Raw genomic sequence first — 25,278 nt, forward strand, 5'->3', positions numbered from 1 at the left:
GTACATATCTGAGAAGAAATTCAAAGATGTGTGTGAAGTCAACCAACCCGTACACGCACCCATGGTTGACTAAGGCCTAATCATTCTTGGTTTAGGGTAGGCACCGAGCCCCTAAGTGGGGACGTATAGTGAGCCGATGATGGTGCTGATGAGCAATAAATGTGATAATATTTTTGATCATCAGAAATCAGCAAGTAATTGGTCTGAGGAGGAATCATCTTATGAAGATCTAATTGTATTTCCTAATGAGGTGGAAGACGGTAAGTTTTCACTCATATTATATTGATAGCTGTGTCCCGCGACCCGGTCCGTGTGGCATTAAAAAAACATAATTAGTAGCGATTGTGTTCTTCGAGACAATGTTATTTACATATGCCAAATTTAATCGAGATCCATTAAGCCGTTTTGGAGATACCTTCAAAAAACATCTATCCTATTCATCCATCTAAACATTTACATTTATAATATTAGTAAGATTTTACAAGTATTGAAATATCCGGTCCTCTGTTTTTTGTATAAATTTCTTATTTATCGATCTTTTTTTAATCATATCATTTTTTAAAAACAAGATTTCTAAAAACGTACGCCTATAATGAGCAACTTAAGCTTCAAAATTAAACTTTATTGATAAAACAAAATTGTTAATTTTAATCATATTTTAATATTTTTTTCAGAATCGCAAACAATGAAAGATCGCTATTGGAAAACAGTAATGGTAATAATAACTATTAATAAATTCGAAATTGAATTGAACAGATGTACTTTTAAACTTATATAAAAACGGCTAAACACTCACGTATATTCGTCCGGTGGCGGCACCGACTAGTTTCGAGCCCATTGGGGGCTCTTCATCAGGGTTAGTTGGACTGATATTATTCCGCGGACGTCCGTCGCTCACGCGCGCCTGCGCTCTGAGGGCGCGTCTTAAGGGGGCGGAGGTCGCGGGGTGCGACGGCGTCGTTGACGTTTATTTTGATGTTGTTTTTATATAAGTTTATTATAATGTCTCACGAAAGTTTGAATAATTTAATAGATGTAGGTACTGTTATTGTAAAAGCATGTACTCCGGTCAATTTTCAACTGAAAAGAGATTCCCAACTAGATGTGGTAAACGTACGAAAATTGGCTAAATACATTTCGTGTGAAAGCTAAAAGAGAAAAAAAATGTCCAGAAATTCTTAGTAAGCATTTACCACTTTTATTTTAATAAATACACATAATTATTCGGACTTTTAGTACTTATAATTTAAAAATGGTTTTACTTAGTTACTCTGTTCCAAAATTCAAATAACCAACAACATAGCCCGTTACTCAGAGACGTAGGCAGAGACCACGCTTATTAATTGCCATGGTGAGACAGTTCTCTTGCTTCGGGTACTCTTAATATCGCCTTTCTCGAGTATTTAATAAAACTAAACAAAATGTAATAAACCTACGTTACGGTTATTATGATGAAGTAGTCAATATTTTAAGTAAGGCATTTATAGCTTAATTATTATGATATGAATATTCCAATCCTTTTTATTTCCAGAAAAGATCGAGATCTAACAATGATTTAATAAAGCGTGGATATAAGCAATCGGGGCTGACGTTTTCTTCTCCGTCAGAAGAACACAATTATTTCCTTAAAATCTATAAAAATCTTTCTCAAGCAAGTAAGTTAAAATTATTATTCATATTTTAAACAATTGATAGATTATTTACCAACTACATTCGTTATGTTTTTATTTCAGAATGTTTTCAATACAAGAACGAGCTACTGAGACAACGGTTCTTAAAAGAAGAGGAAGGTTGGTATGCAGAAGTTAACGCATGTTGCATGTAGAAACAGCATCAACTGCTACATGAATAGATCGCTCGGTGCAATACCACGACCACACAAAAGACAAGCGTGAAGTGGAAGCAACTCCGCGTCTCATTTGCCGGAGGCCAAATTTTAGTTCTTTTCCGCTTCGCACCGTTTTTTATAAGAAAAGAATAGAAAGGGGAAGTGACTTTTAGCAGATAAGGAAACGTAAAGGAGAAACGCCTTTCTATACATCCCTTTCCCTGTCCTTTTGTATCTTTAGCTTCTAAATTGTGGATGCCTATGGGTTGGCTTAACTTTGCTATTCTAGCGAAATTATGTGTCCGTTTGGTTGTTTGCTACCTTGTAATATAAATTTTATATTTGCGTCAATAGTTTTGTAAAGCACTGAATATGAATTTGATGAATGTAGCAGGTGTTGGTCATGGAGTCGTAGGCGGTAAAGATACAACTGCTGAACAACATCCATACATGGTAAATATATTTATTTCTATCCTTTTTTATATCTAAAACTAGCTGTCGCCTGAGTCCGTGTTCTTCCAGACTATGTTCTATATGTATGCCACAATTATTTAAAAAATTAAATTACTTTGGAAGACAAAAGTTGTGAGGAAAGTGAATGAAGTTTTACCATGTTTTTTATAAGAGAAGGGGTCAATGGCCGTAATTAATTAATTGAATTCCAGGGCGCACTCGGATTTGAATTGACAGCTGGCAAACCGGAATTTCTTTGTGCGTGTACACTGATAAGTCACTACTTCGCTCTGACAGCTGCGCATTGTAGCTCTAAAGTATTCACAGTTTTATACCACCAAGTATTGTTAGATTCGGAAGCACTAACATTCAAGTAAGTTTTTTCATCATCAGCTCACTAGACGTCCCCACCAAGGGGCTTGGAGCCTACACTAAGTTAGGGGTGACTAGGCCATAGTCAACCACGCTGGCCAAGTGACTTCACGCATATCATTGAATTTTTTCGAACCCCCTTAACCATTAGGCTTTAATTTAGATCTTCTATGACCTTGAGTTCTCAGAGCTAGATCGATTTTGAGGTGATTGATTTGTTTTCTTACAGTTTCTTACATTCAGCCAGATTTATTTGGTTATTAAATATTACATTTTTGTTTCACAGCATCTTGGTCAAGACTACAAAATATTAGGAATAATTAAATATCCGAAATATAAATCACCAAGCAAACATTATGACATCGCACTCGTTAAAGTAAAAGGTAGAATAATGTTTAATGAGGTTGTACAGCCTGCATGTCTGTGGCGCAGCGAGGACACAAGCAGTTTGACGCACGTATCTGTGTCGGGATGGGGCACCATAGATACCGGTAAGGAGTTTTTTCAGGGCTTGTTACGGCTGAACCCAATTCATCATCAGCCATACATCGAGACTGACAGGCTAGGAACTTACCCTAAGATTAGGGTGACTGGGCCATAGTCAACCACGCTGGCCCAGTGTGAAGCCAATAATCGATCCAAAAATAAATCGTTTGTCTTTTGAACCAAAAATCAGGTTTTTTGTTATCTTAGACTAGCTGTCGCTGTAATTATATATATATAGCCTAAAAAGCTTTCCTCTACAAATGGACTATCCAACAAAAAAATAGTTTTTCAAATCGGACCAGTAGTTCCTAAGACTAGCGCGTTTAAACAAACTCTTCCGCTTTATAAAACCAGCATAGATTCGGGATTCGTGAAATAGATAAAACTTCGTTCAGTTTTTAATGTAAAATGTAAATGCTTCTAAAATGACACCGGGTTCTATGTATCTTAAAATATGATCCTGTTTAATTCATCTGCCTAGAATTATATGGATGTTACCAATAGTCTTCTTCTTTCTTTCTCAGCCGTAAGTCGCCCACTGCTGGGCATAGGCCTCCCCCAAAGATCGCCACGATGACCGGTCCTGTGCTACCTGCATCCAGGACGCTCCCGCAACCTTGACCAGGTCATCGGTCCATCTTACGGGAGGCCTGTCCACGCTGCGTCGACCTGTGTATTTAATAATCTACTGAATACTTATTAATTTAAACTTTTTTCTTAAACATTTATTATAGTAAAACAAAAAACAAGTGATATTTTACAAACAGCTGAAGTCGATTTAATAGAAAAAGGAAGATGTATAAAGCTATTAGCTAAAAAATTACGATCATTCAATACTATAGAAGATCATCAGATATGTGCTGGTAAATTAAAGGGAGGTGTTGACAGTTGCCAGGTAAGAGGTTAACAAAAATATTTTAATGATACGATACTTAAAATTAATCTCCAAAACTATCAAACTATCCTTTCTTTATAAGAAAAAGGGTGAGAAGGTAAAGAGGACTAAATTAGGCCTTTTTGTATAATATTGCCACTTTTTTTAGGGGGATTCCGGTGGACCTTTAGAGGGATATTACAATTATACCGATTTCGTCGTTGGAATCACATCTTTTGGGGTATATTGTGCGAGACAAAATACACCTTCTGTTTACACGAGAGTCTCTAGTTTCGTACCTTGGATTGAAAATATTGTATGGCGTAATACAGAATAGTGTAATTACCATTAATTATCATAAGACATTTTAATGGATTGTACGTTCTGTAAATAAGATAAAATTAAATAAAATTAGAAACATAATTTTAATACATATTAAATAAAAAGTCTTATTGAGCTAAATACTTGTTTTATTTTCATTCCTCGAGCAACTACTAAACGGGTGTACAACGAAAATGTTGAAGCATTGTCATTGTTTTCGAGATAAAATCGATATTCGATTTCCACCATATAATCTCTATTAACTACTAAATTCGTAATCATTGCCGTGTGCAAAATACAAAATTGTAAAAAATTATAACGATTACCGTTATCAATAATAACGTGACCAGCCGTCTCGTTTTGAACGGGACTGACCCGTTTTATAGTTACACGTCCCGGGGTCTTCAATATGAATGCTGGGACGCCAAATTGTCCCGTTGTTTACAGCGCGACAATTTAAGCAGGTCGATGCGAGCGGTGTGCGAGGGCGAGATCACATCGTCAGTCAATCCATCTGAGAAAAAGGTTCAAATTTTGGTTCTTAAGGCAAATATAAGAAGTACCAAGAGTTTCAAATTAAATAAAATCACCAGCTATTATTGATAAGTACTCAGCTTTAAGCAAATTCAATGACTACACGTTAATTACCTGAAAAAAAACATTGTCCCATTTTAGTCAAAAATTAAATGATCACGTTATCAATACATGCAAAAAATTAATTGTAATGGATAGTTACAACCTTTGACGGCTGACCTTGAGCTGCGCGCTGCGCAGTAACTCCCCCCCCCGCATCCCGCAACGCCCTGTTACACCTAAAATTGTGTTGTGCGCAGCGACTCGCGCGACGTTAAGCGCCAACAAGTATTATAACTATAATATGATGTTTCCTGCCGTTAATATAACGCAATAACTTATTCATTTATAAATAAAATATTCTACCTTATAATTGTGTATTTTATAATTACTAATACATGTGACACATATGTAATACGTCATAGTATTATTATTTATTTAAAGAAGACTACAGCATAGTAGCGAGCGTCAGTGGCTCGGTGGTCAAGCACTTGACTTGAAATCTGCAGATCCTGGGTTCGAATCCCGCCATGTACCAATGTGTTTTTCGATTTCCGACGAGCCCTTCCGGAGATATCTTCAAACAAATAATCCATGTTAACATATAAATGTATGTTATTAGTAAGATTTAAAGTACCTAATTATTGAGATGTCCCAAGAGAATGTAAACGCTTGAAATAGTTAACATTTCCGACTGTTTTCATGACTAGTTGGTAAATATTTGAATTGACCGTAGTTCGAGCTTTGACAGTAACATATGCGAAAGTCACGGTTGTGGTTAGTGGCAGGTGTGATATTTTAGTAATATAAATAAATTTTTGTCCTTTTGATGTCCAGTCAGTTATATTTTTGGCGCAATATCAGACACATTCTGTTGTTTTAAATAATTAAAAATGGAGCTCTTATCCTTAATAACGTTATGTGCTTTTGGTACGATTTTTTAATTTATATTTAAAACTAACTTCACCCGCGACTCCGTCTGCCCGATATTAAAAATATATATAATTAGTGTTCTTCCAGGCTGCTCTACAGCTATACCAAGTTTCATTGTGATCCATACAGCCGTTGTAAAGATACCTTCGTACCAATATCCATTTATCTAAACATTCGCATTTATAATATTAATAAGAAGAAAGATTACTTACCTTTTATTTTATAATTTTATATTATTTACTGCTTTTTCAGTTACATCAATAAAATCAAGCATTGTAAAAGTAAGTAAAACATTGAAATATTTTTTAGTATATGAAAATACAATAAAAAAACTTAATGATTAGCCTATGCGTTCTTCTAACTTCAGTTTTACATCTATGCCAAATTTCAGTACGAATTTATCCGTTCTGGAGATACCTTCAAACAAACATCCATCCAAACATTCGTAATATTAGTAAGATATGAAATGGCTAACGCTCACGTAATTTATCCGGTGTCGCACTGACAAGCAAGAGAGCTGTTGTCACTTTACTTGTCAGGAATCCAAGCGTGTCTCATCACTAAGAACATCTGTCTATGTTAATTAAGTCAATATAGCAACTGTATCCATATTTTGCACTGCACATACACTTTCCCTGGTAATGGGGACGACAATATGTAGTAATTTCTTTTATTGTTCATCATTATCATCATTAGCTCAATATACGTACCTACCCAAAGGCTCGGAGCCTCCCCTAAGTATTATAAGAGGTGACGAGGCCATAGTCAACCACGCCGGCTCAGTGCGGTTTGGTGACCTTCAGACATATCTTTGAGTTTCTCGATGTTTCCCTTCACCGTAAGCACGACGGATAAATGTACATATGTAAATCGAAAATCGGAAAACATGGCGGCATTCGAACCCAGGACCAGTAGATTACAAGTCAAGTGCCCATGAGCCACCGACGCTTTTACTGTTCCTTTATTGGAAAATTTCCAAAGATTTTTAACAAAGTGACAATATGTAGGTAATTATATTTAATACATAAAATTTGAACTTAAAGATTAGTATATATTAAAATTGATCTCCGTCATATGTATAGTCTTTAGTATATTAGTTTTGCTCTACAGTAATTTTGATGTTGTTATATTTTCATTTTTAGTTTACACCTGCTACAATTCACAATCACCTTTTCTCAATGGAGTCATTGAAGAAAGAATATGACACAACTGACAATACTCATGAAGATAGTTGTGATAAAAATGCGATAGATGGTTTTGAAGACGACACAGACTGTTCGTGAACTAACCAATCTTATAAATTAGAGTTACAACCTTTCTCATTTTAAACGAAAAGTTTTATTTGCATGTTAAAATGATTTAAATTTATTTAGACTTTAACATTGAAATGCAGCTTGAAATTTTTATTTTCAAAGTATAAGCAATAGGTTTAGTTAAATAATAATATTTATTTTTAGGGCGCGTGACTCCAGACCCAAGTGTTCTAGCACGTTTAAACAGAAAACAGAGTAAAGCGGTAAATTTATTTTCGTAATTTTTACAAATTTCCTAATGAAAATTATTTAATAATATAACATGAGAACAAGGAGAGAAGACGCGTCCCTCAGAAATGAGTAAAGACGCACAGAGGGAAATATTTCCTATCCCGCCCCTCCCCGCCCCGTATCCCACTCGTCAGTCTGTACACCACGACTCAGGGTCTATCTAGAAGCGAGTACCTCCTCTTCAAAGCTGCAAAGCCTCAGCAGAGTTGCGGATAAGCATGAGCGTTGTGTTTATCCAGCCACTCGTTTCCCTATTATAAAAAAGTAGAAGACTATACTATTTATTTAAGAGAGTTTCCAACAATAAGTACAATAACGTGTTGTCGTGCTTGTTTTACTAAATTGGTTGGATGGGTTGTCACGCTAACGGTGTTATATTTTGTAAACGCTGTTACGCCTTTGGACTAGTATCATGTTTATTGTAGTCTCGAATACACATTACAATTAAGGAATTAACCGAGACTTATGTTTCGACAAGGAAATAGTTTACTAGCATAGGTCACCAAATCAATAGGATGTATTTAAAATACCATTTCTCAGTGCAAATGAAAATTGATTGTCTATTAAATACTTTGAAAATTACCTTCTTCTTCTAGAGCTTCTTCAGTCTTGAAGGTTGGCCGCTAACTTGGAATATTTGGTTCTGTCAATTTCAAGGCGAAACAGTTCCTCCGCTGACCTAATCCCCGTCCACTCCCTAATATTAAAATTACCTTACAATGTATTTTATCTATAATTATATCTTATCATTGATATTTCCTTTCAGAGAAACATGACTGATGAAGAATTATATAAGAGGGGATATCCAGAAACGGCAATTAGATTTGACTCTCCCCTAGATGAAAAAATTTATTACTATAAAAGATTTTCAAGTATATCTGAAAGAAGTAGGTTTAAGGCTATATACCATTACCTACCAAACAATTATCTAGTTGTTACTGTCCTAAACAATATTTATTACTTTACAGAATGTAGACAATACAACAATGAGATAATTAGACAAAAACAGAATAGAAATGAAGAGACAGGTAACCTTATTTTCTGAGACTAAAATCCCCGTTTATAACATATTGTTATCTCTGTTTTGTCAAAGATAATGACAGGGATGACGATATGTTTCATACAGATAGTTGTAGAATCCACGGTAAGCAAAACATATCAGATAATTTAAAACGCGTCATAAATGCAAGAAAAACTGAAAAAATTCCCGCTGGACTAGATGGGAAGTGGAAGCGGTTTTTCCGGTTGAAGGAATGCATGGAAAGGGAAAATAATATTTTATGTGCATCTCCTCCTCCGTCGATTAAGTTTGGGCAACGCATATGCAATTGCGGATGTCTATGGGCAATGGTTCGCTATTTCAGTGATTTGTGTTTGCCACATTAATATATAAATAAAGTAAACTCCGTTTGGATAACAAAACAGTGTAATAATTCTCATAGACCTGATAATGGATAGGAATTTTGAAATAATATTATATCTGAAACCTGAAAGTCATCGATCTCGCGTTAAGAAAAAAAAACTTCAAGGTCAATAATCTCAAAAATATTTCTATCAATACGAATAGCGAATAGCATATGCGTTGACTACATTCAATAGACGAAGGTGGTGACGCACGCACTCCTTTTTATCTTTTTCTTATAACAAAAGGGTAAATTTGATGAATTCGCAGATAATGGGTATGGAGTGATAGGAGGTAACAGCACATCAATTGAATATGTTCCTTATGTGGTAAATATCATTTTATCAATTTACAAACTACGTAGTTAAAGACAAGTGTGACGGTAACCAATGTTTGGTAATAAAGTAAGACATATGTAGAAAGTTTAAAAAATATCAGACTTGCCTTTTAAAGAATACATCGTTTACTGCCTTTTTTAGTGTAGATTGTGTAATAAAGCTGGACTACATTAGCGCTCGATTACCGATACTTATTGAGACTGCAGTTAAATATATTTTAAAATTTAAGGGTGGCCTGGGATATAAAATGAAATCGGGAAAATTGGAATTTCTCTGTGGATGTACACTGATAAGTTATTGGTTCGCCCTGACAGCAGCACATTGTGCGTTGAAAGAAGATAATCCTAATGGATTTATAAAGCCATCAATTGCTCGATTCGGAACAACCAACATCGAAGTAAGTTTTCTGTAAAAAATACAATAGAATTTTGAGCCAATTAATCCATCTCAGATTTAGTACTTGCATTTAAACAATCGGATATGAGAAATATTTATGTTTTTGAACCTCGAATCTTATATTATAATGAGCTAGCTCTTGGTCACATCTCTGTCTGTTAGGCATTAAATAGAACAACTTAATTTATAGCCTATGTTCCTTTTTTTTACAAAATTACGTCTAGATCCATTAAGCCCTTCTGGAAATCTTATAATCCATCAATTCATCCAAACATTCGCTTTTATAATAATAGTAAGAAGTAAGATTTGCTGCAACATTATAAAGCTTATGTTATTCTGCAGGAACCTGCCGACGACTTTAAAATAGCTCTTAAACAATACGAGGATTATCATTATGATAATAAATTGGATATCGCACTGGTTAAATTAAAAAAGAAAATAAAGTTTACTAAATCCGTGCAGCCTGCATGTCTCTGGCGCAGCGAGCATACTGGCAGTTTGAAGAAAGTTTCGGTTTCGGGATGGGGGACTACAGACCCGGGTAACATGATTATATAAGCGAGATAATTAAGGAAATAATTAGCTTATTTATATATTGTTGTATTATATTACACCTAAATTCATATATATGCAATAATTTGAAAATAGTGTTGCAAACTTGGTCAACTTTTATTAAGAACAAAGAGGTGAAAAGACGGACGAAAAAAGTCGGTAAATTAAGTGAAATTATTCTTTGTATCTGAGCGGTCATAGAAACCGCAGACTTCCATAGTGCCGGTTGAGATAGTATTGATTCTCTTTACTTAACATCTATGGTTAAGCATTATTACGAAAAATAATATTCAAGGGAATTTATGTACCTTTCGTAAAAATCCGTTCCTTTTCTGTTGAATTATAATATCAATAATGATACCTGTTCTTTTGTTGTTTCTTACAGCCATTAATGAAATGACTGATATACTGCAAACCGCTGATTTGGAAATTATCGATACAGAAAAGTGTGCGGAGATATACAAAGATAATGGTCAAATTGACTTCAAACCTATAAAACAACAAATATGTGCCGGAAAATTATCAGGAGGTGTTGATACTTGCCAGGTAAGAGAGTGCTTTGATCATTTCTCATATAGGCTTAGTACGATAAATTTATCTTACACAAAATGTCCAACGGTCTTGGTCCCTACAGATGTCCGGCTCAGCTACTCATTCTAAATTACAATTAGACGCTGATCTGAATGTACTTCCTCCTGTCACACATTCTCTTGTACACAATTCATTAATAATTTCTTCTGCTACCTTTGTAGCCATATACATTACTAATCTCATCATAATGTCCAAACCAAGGGGCTCGGAGCCTACCCTAAGTTAGGGGTGACTAGGCCATAGTCAACCACGCTTGCCAAGTGCGGGTTGGTTGTCTTCACACATATGTACACATAAGTACAGGTTGCAACACGATTTTTTCCTTCACCGTAAGAACGTCGGATAAATGTACTTATGTAAATCGAAAAAACACATTGGTACATGGCGGGATTCGAACCCAGGACCTGCAGATTGCAAGTCAAGTGCTTGACCCCACGTGATTTTACACATATAATATTTTCGAATTTCTTAGGCGACATATGCAGGTTGATAAATCTAAAAACACATTTGTGGGGTTGGAATTAGGACATGTAGATTTTGGTTTTTCGATTCTGGTCCGGTCAAGCGGTTAACAACTCCGCCAGCGACGCAAACAACGTCTAGATATCTCTATGGGTTTGCCAAACCATAACACCCATCCGAAAACATTTTGATATCTCATTTAGAGTGAATGAGAGAAATAAAACTTTTTCTTTTTTAGGGCGATTCCGGCGGACCTTTGGCCGGAATTAAAAAACGCACTAATTACATAGTTGGTATTGTGTCACAAGGAAAAGGATGTGCTCAAAGTAATGTTCCAGCTATTTATGTTAGAGTTTCTAGTTTCGTTTCCTGGATTGAAAATAATGTATGGAAGAAATATGAATAGTCAAAATGCACACTTAATCCAATGAAAATAGTAATCAAACAAAATACTCACTTCTTTCTAGCCGTTTCAAGAGGAAGGAGGTTATCAATTCGACTGTTTTTATGTGTGTTACCGCGTAAAAACCGCGTAGTATAAAGAAAATTAGTTATCGAAGTTTCACCAAAATTCACCATAAATAGGGAATTAAACAAAATTTTAAGAAAAAAAAAGTGACTTAGGAAAAAATGATTCTCAAACAAAAGGCTTCAAAAAGTAAAAAAAAAATGCATATATACCGTCGAAAGTAAGAAAATTCTCCTCTTTCTTGTACTATGTCTATATTTTATAATTATAGTTATTTTGTCGGTTTCGGCCTTGACAGGAACTTAAACGTAACTTGGTTTAAGACATAGATATAAAACGGTATCTACCTAGGTATAGTGCCTAGTGAAAAATTTTGGCCGACATCGACTCCGACTAACAATATTTGTAAAATATAGACACAGTACAAGAAAGAAGATAATTTTCTTACTTCCGAGGGTATTCATGACCAACCAAAATAGGTTACTTTTTAGTGCATTTTGTTTAAGAACTTTTTTGTTTGAGAATGTTTTTTTGTGGGATTTAAATTAAAAGTTGTATGTTTACTTTGTATGTACTATTTGTAAAAATTTAGTAAATTATTATCAAACTAAACAATTTTATTTTTCTCTTATTTAATAAAAAATCCTGATATTCTTCTCATACTCTATTTGTTTCGATATTGTTATAAATGAAATTGTATCATAAGAGAGCAATAGGAAAATGAATATCACAAAAAAAAATATAGAAAAAAAAATTTGCAAAACAATCAAGTGAAGAACAATGTAACTGATAAGTGTTATAATCTATAATCCTTCGTATATTTTTGCGAAATTTTTTTCAGATAAAATTTCCTTTACATAATTGTCTTCGGGCCACACAATATCTTCTATCCAACTGACAAAGCTCGACACTTTTGTATAGATATTGGGGTGGTCAGGCGTGTAACAACTCGTAGACTGTATGCCCACTATGTAGTGAATAGTATAGTCTGAATAATAAGGATTAATTATAGGCATCATTAGAGGACTTCCCGAGTCTCCCTAAAATAAATAAAAAAAAAATTATAAGGTAACAAGATTTTTTTTTCGATTTAACTTTGACTATTTCATTAAGTGCTTTAAAAAATACGTTTAAAACGATTTAATTTTATGAGTTAGAAATATTAGCTATACATATAAATAAAATTGGAATGTCTGTTTGTAATATTGAAATAACTGTTTTCTACTACATGAATATACGGTACATATAACAAAAAAACATTTTTTTACAATTTTTGTCTATCTGTTTGTTACGGCTAATCTCTAAAATGGCTGCACCGATTTTGATGGGACTCTTATTGGCAGGTAGCTTATGTAATAAAGAGTAACCTAGGCTACGTTTATATTAGAAAAAAATCTTTTATTTTAGAAAAATTAAGTAATGTTGCAATGGCCTAGTACTTAGTACCTAAAAACTGTATTTCACGCGGAAGAAGTCACACCTTTTTTTTTCTCTTGTATCATAAGGTGGCAATATATAAGAAAAAGATGGGAAGGGAAAGAGGACTAAATTAGGCCTCCGGGACACACACTCGTCAGACGAAACGCGGAATTGCTTCCACTTCACGCCTGTCTTCTGTGTGGCCGTGGTATTTTACCGGGCGAACCGGGCCAATTCGTGCGAAGATGTTAAAGCGGGCTCTACCACTGTTAACTAACACCTAGTATTATATTAAAATTACGTACCTTGCACGTATCATTGGCGTTCGAATAATTTGCACAAATTTGATGAGGTAGTTGTATTGAATCGTGTAATATTTCGTTTAATTTCTCATTGCATCCATTCGTATTTATTACTTCGACGTCGTTTATTTCATATTCTGGTTGATGAATCGAATCTGTGAAACGGAATTAAAAAAAAAATTGTTAGTTAATTTGCAACTGGCATGATTTAACTCTTGACAAATAAAAAAAATTACCTGATTCCACGATACCCCATCCAGATTCATAGCCTTTACCAAATAATTCGTCTTCGTACGGCCAAACACAAGACGGATTAGTGAATACTTTGAATGGAATTATGTCTTCTAACTCTATTAATGCTATGTCATAATATTTAGATGGTGGTTGGTAATTATCTGGTACAATGATTTTCTTTATATATACATCTGTTGGTTTTTTCCCGTATACATTCTGCATCAAATGGTAATCATATTACTAGTTCATACATCATGGTAATTAAATATTACCAAATTTTTAAAGTGGTCACCCTCATGTATAACGAGGTTAGACAAAGTGCATTCGCTTTGAATGATTATTTAACGAACTTCAAAATTGTATGGAACTGACGCGTGACAATCACGTGACCTATCGAAAGTTATTGTCAGTTCTATACATATTTGAAGTTCGTTAAGGAATCGCTTCGTGCGTGTTACTTAAGACAGTAGTCATTTTTAATTAGTTTTTAAAAATGTCTTCACAAAATTTTTGCTTTAATGACTAATATCTTATTAATTTTATAATTGCGAATGTTTAGATGGATGGATGTTTGTTTGACGGTATCTCCAGAACGACTGTACGGATCTAGTTGAAATTTGGCATACATAAAGAACATAGTCTGGAAGAACACATAGACTACTAATTATGTTTTTTTGTAAAATCGCGTGGATGAAGTCGCGGGCGACAGCTAGTAAAGAAATAAAAATGGAATGAGATAGTACAAAATTCCTTACCGAGTCCAAAATATATTTGTCTCCGAGTCTTAATATTTTTGGCGAGGGGTCGGCAACTCTAGTGTCATGTGAGGTCGAGCAGTGCGCGGCAGTCAAAAAGTACCTCTCGCTTATCATCACAGCACCACACAAAAATATCCAGGCCTGCCTGACTGACTGCCAGCCGATAGCTCCCAGAAATTAATAAGAAATCACATCTGTGGGTAGCTGGTATCAGAGATATTCTGCAGGATCCTAAGTATATGGTCATAACCATTTTTTGGATGTTCAAAACAAGATATATTTTAAAAATAAAGATTTGACAACACTTCTGTAATACGAGTACAATTAAAAGAAATGCTTATAAAAGGGCTATTTTAAGAATTGGTGATTATTTTGGTATGGTCCTTTTTTATAAGAGAAGGGGGCAATGGAGCGGCGGGAACACCGAGGTGATCAACGACACCCATGGACATCTGCAACACGAGAGGAACTGTAGATGCGTTGCCGGCCTTTAAGGAAATGGTATGCTCGCTTCTTGAAGGTCATACGTATGTCGTTTTTGCAATCTACGTAATGTTAAACTGCAAGCAGAGCTTTTTACTTTAATACAATTTTACAACTATATTTTGTGTTGTTATTTTTCTCTCATTCCATGTAACATTAATATGTTTGAGAAAATTATATTAAAAACATTGTCGGTGATTATTGATTATTTTCTTTTAAATTTAATTTAATTTACCGTATGAGCAAATTTTCCAGTTGACACGTCTTTACCCCTGTAAATCGAGAAACTGACGTATGCATTTTCCACTCCAGATTTACCTTAAATCATAAGAAATATTTAACGTAAAAAAGTTTTTTTTTTTAAATATTAACTATTCTGTCATATTTACGAACAGAATACTTACATCTTATTTTTTTTAATAGCAGTTGATCGTAAAATCGCATTCTCCATAGATGTTCAAGACATTCTAAAATTCAAGAAAATAATTGTCATTAATGAAAACTCACAAATTATAACTTTATATAAGTTTTTAAATGTGTAGTTTTGCTAATAGATGGGTAATTTGTCAGATCCTTTGATTTGTTTAGTCCAACTAATTTATCTGGCATGATAAGAGCGGTGCGAATCTTCTCACGTAGAAACAATAAAATAAAGTCACCACAAAGTACAAGACAATTACAGTCGGAGAAGGTTTTTGTTGCACTTTTTGGTCAAAGGGGGGCGCTTGTGAGCATTTTAAAATTTAGTATATGGGGGTTTCGGGGGCGATAAATCGATCTAGCTAGGAATCATTTTTAGAAAATGTCATTTTGATCGTGTTTTATCGATAATCAACTTAAACATAAACTTAACTTTTTCTATCGGTAACATCGAAAAATATTATTCATATTTCATCATTTTATTAGTAATTATAAGAGCAAAGCTTAGTAAGTTAAAAGTACTTACTAACTTCACTGACGCGTCGATCTGGTGTTCTGAAATCTGGCAATTCTTGTTCCATAACATCGCATGATGTTGTATGAAAAAGTTCATTTTGTGGCAAATCGTCTAGTATTTTGAACAAATTTTTTGTACGGATATCGATTGGAGTCAACTTAAAGAAAAGAAATAATAGAATTATTCAAGTGTATAAAATATCTTAATTGCAAATTAAGATCTAAACTTGTAAATGAATCTACATTACTTGCTGCAAATGTCTATGGCCAGTGGTTCTTCGCTCTTTAGCGATATCAGAGGGATCCTACCACGAATATTTACGTCACACGCCATCGTAATATCATCGACATCGAATTTGTGTGATATTTGTTGGAGTACTTTACGCCTGCTAAAGACGCTACACAATTTTTTCGATGATGTTACATCGTTTCCACGAATATTCATGATAGGGCTCTGATGACCGCTCGCTCATTTATCATCTAGTGTCATAAAAAACGCAAGAAAAAATAGACTGACCTCGCTACGTTTATTTTCAAAGCTTAAGTGTTTATTGGAATAAGCTGTACACATAAATATAATTTTGTTACTCACAGTTCCGTTACCATGTCTTCTCTTGTACGGTCTAAAATTTTTGTATGCCTTCACTTGTAATAGGTTAGAAAAAATAATTGATGCTGAAATTTCATACATTGTATTAATATCCAAAATGAATATAGCGCCTACTCTCTCATTCGCTTAGAAAAAACAGAGATAGGAATCGTTTTTGTATACAAGTGTCAAGAGATTTAAAATTAACAGTAAGGTCATTCGTATACAAAGCAACTTGTATCCTTGCGTCCGAGTATCGCGTCTGCACACACAGCGTCGAATCTTTGACGGTAGTCGTCTATCCGGTCAGAAATGGTATAGTGACTATAATACATCACGTCTAATACAAGATATATGAAAAATATTTTTTTTTATACTTATGTAAATTTTTATATACATTCTATTAAACAAAACAAAGGCAATCAAAACTCAATGATACACTGACAGTCTATCACGAATATTTGCGATATGCGTTTTCGTATTACAGACAAAAAATGTCGAAATTTGTATGACATTTGTCATTGTGCTTTACGCCCGATACGCTATACAAATCTAATACAAATGTCGATGGCGTTATGAATAGATTCTCGCAGTTTTCATGCTAGGCCCTTGTTAATTTAATAATATTAAATGAATGTACAGATATGATTGGTCAATAAAATCTTAGTGTTAATACTGATTTAGTAATCTATTTCGTTAATTACCGTGAGTTTCCGAGACCAAAATCTCTGTATAACAGACAAATCGTCATCTCTGTCATTATCTTTGACAAAAATAGAGATGGTAATATATTTTAAACGGGTATTTTGGTCCCAAAAATACACGGTTATAAGCTAAGGTATAATTTATTATAAGTAGCAAATGCCAAACGATATACAAAATAAGCATTTGCTGTAACTATTTTAAGTACATAACAATGGAAGGAAAATAAACATCAAAATACATTGAATTCTAAAACAATATATTAACTAATTAATTAAGGAAAAATAAACACACTACAAGGAAATAATTATAATTACATTTTAATTACTGTTACGTTCAAAATTAAAAACATTTATTCATCTATCCCGGTTATTATCAGGAATTACATATCATAAAGATTCTCGAACACGAAATTTACCAAAATACCAACATTATCATGTCATGCAGAAATAACAAAATCCTTATTTAATTCATAAGAAAGGATTTATTTTACAACAAAATATTAAGCAACTAGCTTTCGCCCGGGAAATTAAAAAAAAAACTTTATATTCTTCCCGACTATTTTCTACGTCTATGTCTAATTTTAGCGAGATCCGTTGAGCAGTTCCGGAAATACTTTTTAACGAATATACATTCATCAATCTAAACTTTCGAATCTATAATATTACTAGCTGTCGCCCACAACAAACGATTTAATTATTAGCCTATATGGTCTTCCAGACTATGTTTTACATTCAGATCAAATTTCATCGAGATTCATTCATACATTCTTCAAACAAACATCCATCCATTAAATTATTCAAACTTTCGCGAGACATTATACTAAACTGATATATAAACACGGCTAAACACTTACGTATATTCGTCCGGTGGCGGCACCGACTAGTTTCGACGTTTCGAGTGAGCGACGGGCCGCGTCCGCGAAATAATACCAGTACCACTCATCCTGAACAAGGGCCCCCGATGGGTTCGAAACTAGTCGGTGCCGCCACCGGACGAATATACGTGAGTGTTTAGCCGTGTTTATATATCAGTTTAAACATCCATCCATCCATCTAAACATTCGCATTTATAATATTAGTAAGATATACGTACCGAAACAAATCTTTACTAATAATAACTGATATGTATTTGAATGATTCATTTTATTATTCGAAGTAATAACGCGACCGTCTTAGAATAACTCTACATTGCAAATGCGAATAAAACGAATAACATATAAGATATGACGTACTGAAGGTGTTTTTTATTTAATTGACTTTATAAAGACGAACATTAGCTGGTAGCCGCGACTTCGTTCGGGTGGCTGAGTCAAAAAATCAAACGAAAAAGTGTATCAAAAATATTTAACATACACAACTTGAAAAGAAAAAAAATAAAGCTTGACATTTTAGAGTAAAATCATAATCGAATTACATATCACTTCTCATAATCGGTTCACGAATCGGTACAGGATGTGACAAATGAATTGATACATACAAACCGACCGACCCAAAAATATTATTACCACCGAAAAGCACACCCTGTTGTCAGGTAAATATTAATTCTGCTTCTTCTTTACTAAGTACGTATGAAACGTAACTAAAATTTATTATTACGTCAATTGTTGGCTATTGACTTTATAACCTTTAAGGTCAAACGGGTCAGCTGACTGTTATCTGACATGGCCTTGTTGATTAAAGTAGCTCATCCGTCTTAGTATATATCTTGCTAATATTATAAATGCAAATGTTTCGATGGATAGATGATAGTTTGAAGGTATCTCCAGAACCGCTGTATACAGCTCGCTGGAATTTGGCATATATTTGGAATATAGTCTTTAAGAACACATAGACTACTAATTAAGTTTATTTTTAATTCCGCGCGGACGGAGTCGCAGGCGACACCTCGTATATTCATATATTTTCATTTAGTAGAAGTATAGATCGACAGTCTTATCTGACCCGGTGGACATAAAACTAAATTATAACAGCTCACTAGCTCCTCCCTGTTAATGTCAACTACGTGTCGCAAAATCCTTGCTGTATTGGCTTTTTTGTGGTTTAGTAGGTTTTATATATTTTGTGGTATAACTAACCGTGATAACAGCGCCTGTGTAACCTGACCTGATATTCGTGTTTGACTATATCATGAAACTGACTTGTGTCACCATGATTCTAATCCCTGACACTTACATCAAGACATGTTGCTGTTAATTTTCAAAGAGGACAAAAGAGAAACGTTCACATAAAGGTGGATTTCCATCCACGGACACCAATCATACTCAATTAAACTTGTTGATTTTATGTTTTATGTTTGAGAATTAGTTCAGAAACTCACCTTTAGTGTTAAGTGCAAGTTCATTTAAATATTAAAGATTTTATTGTCAGTGTAAATGCAGGAAATAAATGTACTCTGTATAAATAATAAATTAGGTTTTATTATACGAGTATGTTAAAAATTTTAAGATTAACGTAGTGTGCAAGGTGCTTTAGTGTAATGTCAGTAACCAGACAGGTCTTAACGAAGGTCAATTATAATGAGTTCATGTTGTTTTTATACGTATTCTTCGAACGTCAGGTTATGTAGACGATATTAATAGTACAACAGTTCTGTCAGAAAATATATAAAACATAGAATATATAGAAATATAGATAACTAGATAGCCCGCGAATCCGTCCACGCAAAGTTAAAAGAATTAAAAAGTAGCCCATATGTTCTTCCAGACTATGTTCTCCATCAATGCCAAAGATCCGCTGTCCCGGAGATACATTCAAATATCCATCCATGCAACTAAACATTCGCATTTATAATATTAGTAAGATGAATAAGATAGATAATGAGGTTTTTGCGAATAATTTAAGAATCAAAATAAACAAAGATTGTTAGGTAAAAATTAAAAGGCGTTGAATTATATTTTCGGAAATATATTGAATCCAAAATCACATTTAATTAATGACATACATATTTTTATCTCTAAACTTAATGGCTGGCTATAATCATGATTAAGCCGTTGCCAATTTAGAGATACTCCGTAATATTGCTCTTTGGTATCTGGCAGGAGTGAGTTGTGCTCTTGAAACTTCTAAAACTAATTCTTTTTATTCACTCTCAAATAATCCTCTTCCCAAACGATACTTTCGATCCAATCCAGAAAACTGGACACTCTGGTGTAGACACTCGGAGTGTTCGGACGTCCACATCCATAACCAAAAGACGTAACTCCAAGAACATAATGCATGTTCCAATCTGTAAAACCTGGCATCTTGATTTCCATTTGTAATGGTCCACCAGAATCACCCTGTAACAATCGATTTTTTTTTAAGTTACAAGAAACAGTGATAAGTAAAAAAATACTCCGAATAACTGAAAGTAGAAATTAAACTAAAAAGGAGAAAAGAAGAGAAGAAGATGAAAGAAGAAGAGATAGATTGGTGATAATCAATGGTGATACTGATTAAAGATAGTAGATATGAACCTTTGTTTTTTATCTACGTTGTAGACAGATCATTTTATGATGACCTTGAAATACCCCCAAATTTTTTTGAAGTACAGATTCTTTGGCAGTTGGCAAGCAGGGTAACCATATGACGCCTTGTAAATTTACCTGACAGGAATCAACTCCACCTTCCAAATGTCCGGCGCACATCTGATGATAGACCAGCCCGCGCCAGTTTCTGTTGCGACTAGACCGCAGCAATTTGTCACACTCGCGCACCGGGACTACATCCACCTCCGCAAATTGTAAAATGGGATGCGCTTCTTCACTACCTATAAATGTTAAAATCTTTAGGAAGCCGTATACTGACAGCATTTTTTTTAGCACGCCAACTACTTCAAGTTGTTTGGTACAGTGGTACTTGTTACTTAGAACCATATTATAATATCAAAGAAATAAATACATTTTTGAATTTTAAGTAAATAAGAGACAAGGCTAATAATGTTGGTATTTTACTTAAAAGAAGAACACTGAAGACGAATTTCAAAGAAGGCCTACAGGTTAAGGAATATATGATAAGAAAAGTGAAAAACACAATCCCTCTTGCGTCATATTGAGTATTTTTATCAATTCATTTCAGATGAGGATAATTCTCCCAATAAGTCACAAAAGTTGCCTATATGTTTACCTAAATATAAATAAAATACAAACCTGCTTCGGTAATACCCCATCCAGTCAGTGCAGCCTTTCCAAATACTTCTTGGTAAGGGTTCGCCCAAACACAAGCGGGATGGCTTTTCAAAGTAAACATTATTGGTGTCTCTAGTTCAATAATTGCAATATCATAGTATTTTCTAGGAGCTCGATAATATGGATGGACAATGAATCTCTTGATGAGCGAATCTTGAGGTGGTTGATCATCTGGATTCTGCGGGAATTAAAAACCAAATATAAACTTTAATCATAGCTGATCTTCTGAATAGTATAAAACAGTAGCCAAAAAAGGATGCCTTCGATCGAGACCGGCTTTCTGTCTTCCGTCTTCCGTCTTTGTCATGGTTTATTGAGGATTACCTCATTACCATTAGGTAGACTATAATCCTTTACCTTTGGGTTAATGAAAGAAAATGTATCTAAATGGTAGCTGTATACCATATATTTGCAGATAGCTTTACTTACTTAACATCTTGTAAGAGGTATAACGTCACTCACCTTTAACCCAATATTAACTTCACCCACTCGTACTATTTTGGGCACAGGATCTATGATTTTGGAATCACCTCTCTTCGCTCGAGAACAATGAGCTGCAGAAATCATGAACTTTTCTGTTACAAGTGTACCGCCACATTTGAAGGTCCAGGTGTCATTTACTGACCTCCATCCTATTGCCCCCTGAGGACAATATTTAGTTATACAATTATAAGAGCGTTGATGGCTCAGGGGTTTAAGCACTTGACTTGTAAACTGCGGGTCCTGGGTTCGAATCCCGCCATGTACCAATGTGTTTTTCGATTTCCATTTTACATTTGTACATTCATCTGACGTTCTTATTGTTAAGAAAAACATAGTGATGCAACCTGCACATATCTAAGAAAAGATTCAAAGATATATGTGAAGTCGCTGGGCCAGCGTGGTTGACTATGGCCTAGTCACCCCTAACTTTGGGTAGGCTGCGATACCCTCAGTGGGGACGTATAGCTGATGATTATGATAGCTTCCTAGTTTAGCTTGCTTTCTGCTTCCTATTAGGTGTCTTAATAAGGTCTAGTAGGTTCAATTAGTAAAAAATAAAAATTAGTACCATATGAGGAAATTGTCCGGGCGATGCGTCTTGACCTCCAAATATAACGGTCAAACTTGGATCAAATGGAGCGCCACCTGGAGTTTATAAATAACATTACTATACTATAAGATCTGATGTCAATCTTCAATCAAGTTAATTATATGGAACTATCTATTTATTTAAATGATTGACTTTTACGTATATTTATCTTTTAATCGTTCAGTAATAGATAAGTATATTTTATATTACCTTTATTGGTAAAAACTTACATTTAACGACTCTCACAAGCGAATGATCGTAAAATCGCATCCGCCATAAGTATTCAAGGCATTCTGTAACATTAAATTAATTGTATTAAAAACAAATAGGAAAATATTTAAACATTAAATAGTAAATTTAATATTGCAGCTTAAACTATCTATTGTTAAGTATAATTAAGTTATTAAAAGTAATTAATTAAGTTAAATATAACTTAATAAGAATCGTATACCTAAACTATTAAAAATATTTTTGGTATTTCAAAAGGATCATTATCAACCTGTCCTTATCCCTACGGAGAGCCGGCACAGTATGTACTACTCCTCCAACTCTATCAGCTGCCATATCTGAATTCACTCCTTTCTTACTTTCTTTCACACAATCCATTAATACCATATTTTTTTATTGGAGAAGAGGGCAATCGAGCACTGAATCGACTAAAATTATTTTATCCGACGCCCATGGACATCAGCAACGCCAGAGGGACCGCAAATCCGTTGCCAGCCTTTAAGGGAGGTGTACGGTCTATTTTGGTCTTTCTCTACCTTTGTAGCCATCCACATTCAAAATCATTACTTAGTTGTTTTATTAACAGCAAGCAATATGTGCATTTAGGGATGGATCGACCCAGATATGAATATCATATATTAAAGCTTACTTGTCTCGCTTATACTTCGGCCAGGCTTAAAAAAGTCCGGCATCGTCGATGAGATCGGATCACATGCGTCCGGATCGAAATCCGGTTCGATTTGATTTAGTACAGTAAATAAACTCTCTGATGTTTGATGAACCAAATTAAGCTGTAAATATAAATAAATGTAAAATAATTTTATTTACACCTTTGAAAAAGGAGATCAAAGATTTTTATTACATATTTTATATTTAGATAAGAAATATTATAATATCTTTATAATTTGTAGAAAAATTATGTACATTTTTATTTGAAGACATCTAATTTATATTGCCAGCATAAGATTATCAAACTAACCGTGGGTTTCTGACACCAAAATATCCGATTTAAATATATTACTACTCTGTTTTGTCAAAGATAAGGCAGGAGGGATGATTTCTATTAAAGAGATTTTGGTCATCAACGGTAAACCAGTGTTTTTCAACTTTTTAAATACGACACAGCAATCAAATAAACCAATTTAGAGATGAACGAATATTGAAATTATAACAAATATACTTACGGTCTGGCTTGCATTGACATATTTATCATTTAGATTGAAATTTCTTTTTGCCGATACTAAGTTCAAAACGAGAAATGTAACTGCAAAAAAAAACATAATCAGTTTAATTTAGTAAATTTGGTCAATCACTTTAATCGCAGTCCAATTCAAATTGTCTTAAATTCTAATTCATTATCTATTTAAGTTACAGAAAAAACGTGTATTATAAATACAAGAGTTTATTATGACGTCATTAAAACGGAATTTTAAAATAAAAATAAAATTAATACATACCATAAATAAATACTATTTGGTGCACAAAATAATCTATCCTTGAATTTAACATTTTAAAATTGTTTTTTTGCGATGCAAGAAATACGTGTGCTTCTTGTTAAATATCCATTGTAAATGTAAGCAAGAATGCGTTGTCACAGGTAAGACTTGTTTAAGGCTTATAACGCAGTGGAACCTATGCTAAGATTTTTAATAGCGTATATTAGTGCTAATATTACGTCAAACACACGTTTCTATACCACAATATCTAGTTTTTAAGCTATTTTATATGTATTTATTTAATATATACAACACGTAGAGTAACATTTTGTTTGTTTATATTTTCTGTAACTAATTAACCGGTTTTTTAATAATTGTTTTATGATTAGATTTGTATCGATTTTAATAGAAAATATAAACATCGACAAAACAAGTCTTTCGTAATCTGTTTAATAGAAAAGTCGCTTTGAATTTCAAGATGGCGGCAAGTCTATTCAGTTGACAGTTGCTATGTACTGATTGAATAGAAAACACGCGTCGACGACTCAACGGGTATAATATAAGTTTCGAAGATTTAAGTTGCTTTGTATACGAATTGGTTTAAATTAGGTTTTGACTATAAAGTCCCGCATGGATATATATATCTATCTCTGCTTCTTCGAGGAGAATGTGAGAGATGGCAAATTTCAATTTAAATTACATTACAATCGAAATCTGCACTTAAATACAGTTATTTGTTTCACCGGATAAACCAGCGCGTAATATTTATGTTAATCAGTACGTATTTTCCGTTGTCACTAAGAGTCCGTTCACTCAGAACAACGCGGAGAGCAAAGCCGATTTATTGCCGCAGACAAATTTGACCTTTATGCCATTGCAATAAGATTTAATTTTACTTTTCACTTATTTTTTTTACGTCTGCTCTTGATGAAAAGACGTTTAAAGTCTAATTAAACCTTGTTACAATTCTGTAAAGCTCAATTTTGTTTGCGATAAAAATCTGCTCTGTTCTACGCCCCGGTCTGTATGAAGGCACCCTAACTTGTGCTAAAGATTATATCAAAGTATATATATGAATGATACATGAATATAGTGTGGGATTTTTTAATGTTAAATGTTACGCTCTTTGGATTCTCCACAATTTTATATATGGAAATAAAATCTTAAAACTAGTTTGCAAAGTATTTGTTTTTTTTACTAACTAGCTATCGCCCGCGACTCTGTCCGCGTGGATATATAAAAAACTTAATTATGTAGCCTATGTATTCTTTCAGACTATGTTCTATACGAATGCCAAATTTAATCGAGATCCGTTCAGCAGTTTTAGATATATCTTCAAACACCCATCCATCCACAT

General features: G+C 34.0%; 4 protein-coding genes across 4 annotated transcripts; 2 read left to right on the forward strand and 2 right to left on the reverse strand.

Moving 5' to 3' along the window:
* Positions 1-81: 81 nt before the first annotated feature.
* Positions 82-3,029, forward strand: LOC106119433 (uncharacterized). The gene is made up of 7 exons (XM_013314407.1): positions 82-260; positions 675-715; positions 1,532-1,655; positions 1,734-1,790; positions 2,223-2,281; positions 2,494-2,654; positions 2,940-3,029. The coding sequence occupies exons 1-7, from the start codon at positions 137-139 to the stop codon at positions 2,965-2,967; spliced, it is 594 nt and encodes a 197-aa protein (XP_013169861.1). The 5' UTR covers positions 82-136; the 3' UTR covers positions 2,968-3,029.
* Positions 3,030-5,754: 2,725 nt separating this feature from the next.
* On the forward strand, positions 5,755-11,712 carry LOC106119430 (trypsin-1-like). The gene is made up of 11 exons (XM_013314403.1): positions 5,755-5,837; positions 6,093-6,121; positions 6,983-7,115; positions 7,298-7,356; positions 8,151-8,271; positions 8,353-8,412; positions 9,057-9,115; positions 9,354-9,521; positions 9,863-10,061; positions 10,458-10,618; positions 11,364-11,712. The coding sequence occupies exons 1-11, from the start codon at positions 5,801-5,803 to the stop codon at positions 11,529-11,531; spliced, it is 1,194 nt and encodes a 397-aa protein (XP_013169857.1). The 5' UTR covers positions 5,755-5,800; the 3' UTR covers positions 11,532-11,712.
* Positions 11,713-12,292: 580 nt separating this feature from the next.
* Positions 12,293-18,187, reverse strand: LOC106119428 (tryptase beta-2-like). The gene is given in 9 exon segments (NM_001311816.1): positions 12,293-12,634; positions 13,319-13,470; positions 13,552-13,765; positions 14,305-14,478; positions 15,026-15,108; positions 15,195-15,257; positions 15,737-15,884; positions 16,319-16,401; positions 18,113-18,187. Coding segments are annotated over 9 exon segments (1,203 nt in total). The 5' UTR covers positions 18,162-18,187; the 3' UTR covers positions 12,293-12,397.
* A 1,719-nt stretch (positions 18,188-19,906) lies between these two features.
* LOC106119431 (serine protease snake) lies at positions 19,907-24,089 on the reverse strand. Its single transcript, XM_013314404.1, has 9 exons — positions 23,943-24,089; positions 23,670-23,749; positions 23,135-23,276; positions 22,488-22,550; positions 22,237-22,313; positions 21,648-21,827; positions 21,147-21,363; positions 20,604-20,767; positions 19,907-20,297 (listed from the first exon to the last, which is right to left on the reverse strand). Exons 1-9 carry the CDS (start codon positions 23,992-23,994, stop codon positions 20,088-20,090), a joined length of 1,185 nt encoding a protein of 394 aa, XP_013169858.1. The 5' UTR covers positions 23,995-24,089; the 3' UTR covers positions 19,907-20,087.
* Positions 24,090-25,278: the final 1,189 nt, after the last annotated feature.

The sequence above is a fragment of the Papilio xuthus genome, unplaced genomic scaffold (genome assembly GCF_000836235.2).
Source record: "Papilio xuthus unplaced genomic scaffold, Pxut_1.1 DF827461.1, whole genome shotgun sequence".
Classification (NCBI taxonomy): Eukaryota; Metazoa; Arthropoda; class Insecta; order Lepidoptera; family Papilionidae; genus Papilio; species Papilio xuthus.